This window comes from Sinohyriopsis cumingii, chromosome 3 (assembly GCF_028554795.1).
Source record: "Sinohyriopsis cumingii isolate HCF-2022 chromosome 3, ASM2855479v2, whole genome shotgun sequence".
NCBI lineage: Eukaryota > Metazoa > Mollusca > Bivalvia > Unionida > Unionidae > Sinohyriopsis > Sinohyriopsis cumingii.
Genome location: NC_142963.1, coordinates 17,148,221 through 17,155,959, shown reverse-complemented (window position 1 = coordinate 17,155,959; position 7,739 = coordinate 17,148,221). Strand labels below are relative to the sequence as shown.

The 7,739-nt window shown below is 31.9% G+C and overlaps 1 protein-coding gene across 3 annotated transcripts in view; it reads left to right on the top strand.

Annotated features, from left to right (window-relative positions):
* The first annotated feature begins 3,610 nt into the window (after positions 1-3,610).
* The window catches only part of LOC149802488 (vacuolar fusion protein CCZ1 homolog), an 88,950-nt gene continuing 84,821 nt past the window's right edge, over positions 3,611-7,739 (top strand). For all 3 annotated transcript variants that reach the window (XM_089951726.1, XM_089951725.1, XM_089951724.1), the window contains exon 1: positions 3,611-3,704. In XM_089951726.1, the coding sequence (XP_089807852.1) occupies positions 3,622-3,704 (83 nt within the window). In that variant the 5' untranslated portion in view covers positions 3,611-3,621. The remainder of the gene's footprint in view (positions 3,705-7,739) is intronic.

Sequence of the window (7,739 nt, the reverse complement as noted above, 5' to 3'; positions counted from 1 at the left end):
AGTTTCAGAAGTTTTTCATACATTTCTGAAGGTTTCAGATTAATAATGAATATGAATTAAACAGGACTTTATTAACCAAGGTGATATTAAGTTTGCATGATTTTTTTTTTTTTACAGATGTTGTAATTATATGAAATCCAAGGCAAGAGATAAGGGAGTTAATAATAATAATAATAATAATAATGACTTTATTTAGAGAAGGTAACGTAATTAATTACAAAACTAATCTACCTTGAGGCCCTCTATCTGTTATGTACAACATTTACAGTATATACAAAATGATGTGAAGAATCTGGCTTGACACTAAATAATTAAGTGATTTTAAAAATCAAAGTATCAAGCCTGGAATATATGCACAGGCATCTGTGAACACATAAACATATATAAAATATAAAATATTAATCTGCATTGAAAAATTCAACTGTGAAAATAATAAAAAATTACAGAAAAGCATCTATTTGAGACATGAAAAGAAGATGTGCTAGAAGCCTGCCATGTCACTTGTACTGCAACTTGATTTTTGATTAATGTACAAACTATGATGCTTTTGTGGTCTCTTGAATTAGTCCTTGTTCCATAAGCAGCCGTGACAAACATTCATCATGATATAAGTACTCTTATTTTACACTGAATTTCTACACACCTAGAATATTTTGATAACATGCACAATAATTCCTCATGATATTGAACGATGATTCTACGTGTGGGCCAAGAAAATTCCACAAAGATATGACAATCTTTGATAGACATGGGCATTTAGGAAAAATGTCAGTGATATTACAATCACTTTTTCAGTCCATATCTCTTCCATATGGATTCCATAAGTATTCCATACGGAATCCATGAGAAATTTCTGTACAGGTACGGTAATAACTCTGACAACAACCCCATGAAGACTGATAAAGGGCAACTCAGACCAATTGTTAAACACAGTGTGAACTAATTATTATAAGACTTTTCAGACAGAGACCTAGTTATGAAAGAAAGTAGCCCTTCATGCAGCATGAAACTACCACATACCTGATGATATGAACACAGATTAAAGATAATGTGAACCATAATTATTTGAAAACAGATAAACAAAATGTAGATAGCTTTCAGGCCAAGTATTAGAAAGCTTCCTAAAGCTCACAAAACCTTTTTCATTAAGTTCAGTGTTTCAAAAGATAGATTGGTGGAATAAGGTTTATTCTGTTCCATCTAAATTACTTTGGATCCAAAATTAAGGTGGCTCCAGTTTAGAATTAATTGACTACATATAGTTTATTATTCAAAATAGGTTTGGTAGCTAAAAAAGTATTTTCTTATTCAAAATAGGTTTTGTAGCTAAAAAAAGTATTTTCTTATTCAAAATAGGTTTTGTAGCTAAAAAAAGTATTTTCTTATTCAAAATAGGTTTTGTAGCTAAAAAAAGTATTTTCTTATTCAAAATAGGTTTTGTAGCTAAAAAAAGTATGTTCTTTCTATAATAGTAGGAAGAAATGATAAAATATTTACATTAAAACATGTTATGAGCAACCTCTGCTGTGAGTGACCACCTGTCATTTCTGATCACAATCGTAATGAATAGATTAATTTTATTATATAAACACTGTCATGAGCGACCACCTGCTTAATGCGACCAGTAACATGATGTTTTGGCAAAAAATGTTATGAGCATCTGCATTGCGAAAAAGGTATTAAATTCCACCTACCTTTATTTAATCCCTGCAACAATTGATGCTTACACTGTTCTAAACACCCCCCCCTTAACCCCAACCCTAACCTCCCCGCAAATAGACTGGCTATGAATAACTTAAATATTTTGGGTATGCTTATAGTGTTTTACAGTTTCTTTTGTAAACCAGACTGAAGTACATGTAGATTATTCCAGTGGTTTCTAAGCCTGGTTCCTGGGCCTTTTCGTTGCTAACACTCACATGTACATGTAAGACTCAGTATCCCTATGAATGACCATATCACAAGAACAGAGACATATACCACTGATCTTTATGTAATCAATTGTAACAGTGGCCTCTTGAATAGTAAATAAAGTTCTGATAAAAAAATACGACCCCACCCCCCCCCCCTCCAAAACGGGAGTTTGGCTAACAATTTTTATATAGTGAGAGATGGTACAGTCCGTAAACCAGGCTAATGTACATGTCATGAATTGCCATTGTAGTGCTGAAATTAAGGTAGTGGTTGTGTATATTGTTTTGTCTAGAGTTAATCCATATTGCCTGGGGGTGTTGAAGGTCTTCGTCTATTAAACCAGCAAGTGAGAGCAATCACAGAATAGCAGATTAAACATAGGTTAAAAAAATTTAGGGTGATTTTAGGGAAAAGGAGTAAATAAAAAATGATTTCATTTGCAAATACATGTACATGTGATCTTCAGATATAAGTATATCTTTGTTGCTGTATAATTTTGTTTTTATATAAATGCATACAATATTTTAACAAGAACTATTAATAAAGAATAGAATATATGTGCAGTGATTGTGGTTATTTTTCTTTAAATTGTTCTGAAACGGTACCTTGGAAATTGATGTTTTTGTACATATCTGTTATGAGAGACCGTTTCTTGGCAGAAGGGGCAGTGTCTCATAACAGGTTTTTACTGTAATTATAATACCAAGACTAGAGTAGATTTCAAGATTTCTGAAAATCTAATTTTATTTGGAGATTTAAATTACTTTTCAATCATGTTTGAAAAATTTAGTATTGCTGCATGTAAAATTTAATGTTGTTACTAGTAAAATCCAGTATCATTACTAGTAAAATTGATTATATATAGTAGTATTGGATATATATAGTATTGTGGCTAGTAAAGTCTATTATATTTTGGTATTGTTAGTAGTAGATTCTATAAGCAGTAACTATGAAAGTGGAGTAGTTGATATCTGTGAATGATTTCATGTTTTTTTTTGTTAATGTGATCGCTGAATGAAGTGTTGACTTTGAGAAAAGAATTCTTTCTCTCTTTCTTGCATTTGTATGTAATTATGTAGAAGTTTATGTATTTTTATATATAGATATAACTGAAAAATTGTATAACAATAAATAAATATGTTTAAAACATATTTAAAAATAATGTTTTACAAGTTTTGTGCAAAAGGTAATGTATGACAATGAATTGTTTCAAGATTATGTTTTTTTACAAACATATTGATACATAAACATATATATGCAACTTCTTGCTAGTTTACTGAATGTAATTTTGAATTATATATTTTCTTATCTCTCTCACTCCTGAAATCTTCAGACATGTAAAGTTGAAATAGATCTAGGAAATACATGCTTACATGCTAAAAACGTTCTAGAATCCGTAGGACAACAAGACACCTAGTCTGGTTACCCATTTTAGCAGATGGATTTGAGTTATCACAAAACACTATCAAAAAAGGAAATTTATTTGATGCATATATATATATATATCTATATCTATATATATATATATATATATATATATATATATATATATGAATAACAAAACTTTTTGAATAATCTTGATTACAGCAATCATAGGCAGTTGTATTAATGTAATGGGTAACCAGAAATCAGAAATGTCTCCCTGGCAACCAGCTTTTCAAACATTTTCTACCTCTGTGTCTTCTTTTGCAGGAAGAAAAGAAGATTATGTACTATTATCCAAAGAATGTAGACATTGATACTAAGATCAAACAAATTGGACTGTGTGAAGCTATTGTGCAGTTCACAGGGTAATGATGCTTAGAGGATAGTGAGAGATTTTTTATATTGCATATGTTGCGTCCGTTAGCCCTTTTCACAAAGTGGGTTTAAGTGTAAAAGAGAACATTTTATCCCAACACCAGTTATGTTACAGTTGTAATATCTGGGTTGTTCATGACACAGGACATTGGTTATGGATTTTTATTTTGGAAGGAAAATTAGCTTTGAATGATGAATATGAATTTCAATAAAAACATATGTAAATATTAAACAACCTCACAATAGAAGCAGCAACTCAAAGTAATATACATGATTTTAAACCATATTTAGATATTAAAAAAAGGCAGTATCATGATCAAATACTGAAAAAGGGCAATATCATGGTCAAATATTAAAAAAGGGCAATATCTTGGTCAGATATTAAAAAAGGGCAATATCGTGGTCAAATATTAAAAAAGGGCAATATCATGGTCAAATATTAAAAAGGGCAATATCGTGGTTAGATATTGAAAAAGGGCAATATCGTGGTCAGATATTGAAAGAGAGCAATATCGTGGTCAAATATTAAAAAAGGGCAATATCGTGGTCAGATATTGAAAGAGGGCAATATCATGGTCAAATATTACAAAAGAGCAATATCATGGTCAAATATTACAAAAGGGCAATATCGTGGTCAAATATTAAAAAAGGGCAATATCGTGGTCAGATATTGAAAGAGAGCAATATCGTGGTCAAATATTAAAAAAGGGCAATATCGTGGTCAGATATTGAAAGAGAGCAATATCGTGGTCAAATATTAAAAAAGGGCAATATCGTGGTTAGATATTGAAAAAGGGCAATATCGTGGTCAGATATTGAAAGAGAGCAATATCGTGGTCAAATATTAAAAAAGGGCAATATCGTGGTCAGATATTGAAAGAGGGCAATCTCATGGTCAAATATTTAAAAAAAAAGCAATATCATGGTCAGATATTGACAGAGGGCAATATCATGGTCAAATATTAAAAAAGGGCAATATCATGGTCAGACATTGAAAGAGAGTAATATCGTGGTTAGATATTGAAAAAGGGCAATATCGTGGTCAGATATTGAAAGAGCAATATCGTGGTCAAATATTAAAAAAGGGCAATATCATGGTCAGATATTGAAAGAGGGCAATATCATGGTCAAATATTAAAAAAGGGCAATATCATGGTCAGATATTGAAAGAGGGCAATATTGAGGACAAATATTAAAAAAGGGCAATATCGTGGTCAAATATTAATAAAGGGCAATATCATGGTCAAATATTAAAAAAGGGCAATATCGTGGTCAAATTACTACAGACAATATTCTTGACCCATAATTCCAGTTTATCTTGTCCAAAATTGACCCCAGTTAACATCTTGCTCAATGTGGTATTTATTTTCTAGCAAACACGTTAAACTTTTGCTGTATAATAATAATAATAATAATGCTTTATTTATAGAGGGTGATTCATTAGTCAAGGACTATTCTCCCTTGAGGCCCTCTAAGGAGAGTATAACAATGCACATTATATGAAGATATCAATAATTACTGTTTATTTTGGCATGTTTAGTATTGAAATACTAAATTCCATTATCTATTAGAAGCACATACATGCTCATGATATCTCTTCTTAAATACTCTAATATTTTCAGCATATTTTACATGTAGTGGAAGCTTGTTCCACATAACTGTACCAGAGTATTGGAAGCTCTTTTTAAATTGTTCTGTTCTTGGTTTTGGTGGCAGAAGGTTTCCATGTGATATTGATCTCAACTGGTATTGTGTTGAAAAAGGCCTGAATAAGTCCTGAAGATACTCTGGTGCAGTTCCATGTAGACATTTATATAAAAGAACTGCCTTGTGAAAATCTATCCTGTCATATATTGTGAACCATTTGAGTTCTGTAAATAATGGTTTTTATGTATGATCAATAGATGCATCTAAAATTATGCATGTTGCTCGTTTCTGAAGTTTATAAATCCTGTCAAGCTCAGATTTAGCACAACTTCCCCATAAATTTGAACAATAATCCATTGTTGGAAGATATATGACTTGTAGTATAGATTTCTAGTTTCCATTGGTAAATATTTCTTGATTCTGCTGAGTAGGGCAATTTTGGATGACAGTGTTTTACAAAGCTTATCAATATGGTCATTCCATAATAAATTATTATCTCTGGTCACACCTACAAGCTTTTCATGTTTGATATTTTCTAATGGATGATTATTTATTGCAAGAGATAGTTCTGGGTTCCCTGATTTGTGTAACTTTTTTTATGTCCCCAAAATCATACATTTTGTTTTACCTTCATTAATTACCATCCTATTTTGTTGTGCCCAGTTTTGGACTCTAATAAGGTCTGAGTTTAATCTCATTTGGATAACTTCAGTATCAGAACTAGATGTATACAAGGTTGCATCATCTGCAAACAAAACTGTATTTGTGGATTCATTATTTAATGGTAGATCATTGATGTAGATAAGGAAGAGGAGAGGGCCCAAAACTGAGCCTTGAGGGACCCCTGAATGAATTGTGCGAGTTTGAGAGCTAATATTGCCAATTCTTTCTTGTTGAGACCTTTGGTTTAGGTATGATCTAAACCAGTTTAAAGAAGGATTGTCAAACCTGTAACAGTTCAACTTTTGCAGCAGAATTTCATGATCCACAAGATCAAAGGCTTTCTTGAAGTCAAGGAAAACAATTCCAGTCATATGTCCATTATCCATTTCTTTCAGCCAAAGATCAATTAATTTGGTAAGTTTTGTTTGGCACGAGTGGTACATTCTAAATCCTGATTGTGCTTTATGAAATAGAGAGTATGTTTCAAAAAATGTTATAGTCCTGCATGGCTACATGATTTTCAAATACTTTTGACAGTACAGGTAGATTTGATATTGGTCTGTAATTCCCTGTATCCTTCTTTTCTCCTTTCTTAAAGATAGGTACAACCCTTGCACATTTCAGTGTTTCTGGAAAATTACCACTCATTATACTTAAATTTATGATATGCGTTAGTGACTTTGTTATTACAGGTGCAGCAATTTTAAGAATTCGTGGACCAATCCCATCCAATCCAGAGGATTTATTAATATTCACCTTAATTAGCATATCAAAAACATCAGCTTCACTAACATTAGCTATTGAAAAGTAGTTATCATCAGGAATTTTAGCTCTTGTAAATAATAGAAGAGCATCAAGTTCAATTGGACTGTTAGTCTGGTTCTGAATACTGTTCTTGGAGATGCTTACGAAGAAATTGTTGAACATTTCCACAATAGCCTGTTTATAGTAGTTCTCTTTTGCCTTGTGTATCAGGTGCTTAGTTTTATTCCTCCACTTTCTATAGCTTTTCATGTCTTTTTTCTTGTGGAAATTATCTCTTAGGTGTCTAGCCTCATTGATCTCAGGGGTAGTCCACTTGGGTGTAATTTGGTGTTTAACCCTTTTTGTTTTAATTGGGGCATGCTTGTCTAAGGCTGCATTGAACATCTGATACCATTTGTCCTAGGCAATGTTGACATCAGTTATACTGCAGACTGATTGGAAGGGTTTGCAAACTAAATCATTTAAGAACATTTCCTCATCAAACTGTTTGAAGTCCCTGTATTGTATTTCAATGTGTTGACCATTTTTAGATGATTTTGGAACATGTCTAGTTAAACAGACTGGGTAGTGGTCACTCAGTGCATACACTGGCACATTAATTTCACTTAGGTTTGTTAGTATAGACATGATTAATAATAGCCCTTTTATCTGTTACTCTAGTTGGGGTGTTAATTAATTGAGTAAAGTTGTAAGGTTCAAAGTTACTTATCCATGTTAATGATGAAGTTTTCATGTAGTCAGTGTTAAAATCACCTAATATGATAGTTTCTAAGGCATGAATCATTATTCAATCTGTGAGAGTTAGATTCTCATTGTCTGTGGCATGAATCATTATTTAATCTGTGGGAGTTAAATTCTCATCGTCTGTGGCATGAATCATTATTTAATCTGTGAGAGTTTATTTTACAGTTGTTTTCTTACCTGGTGACTTGGAGTCAAGGTCACAGTCA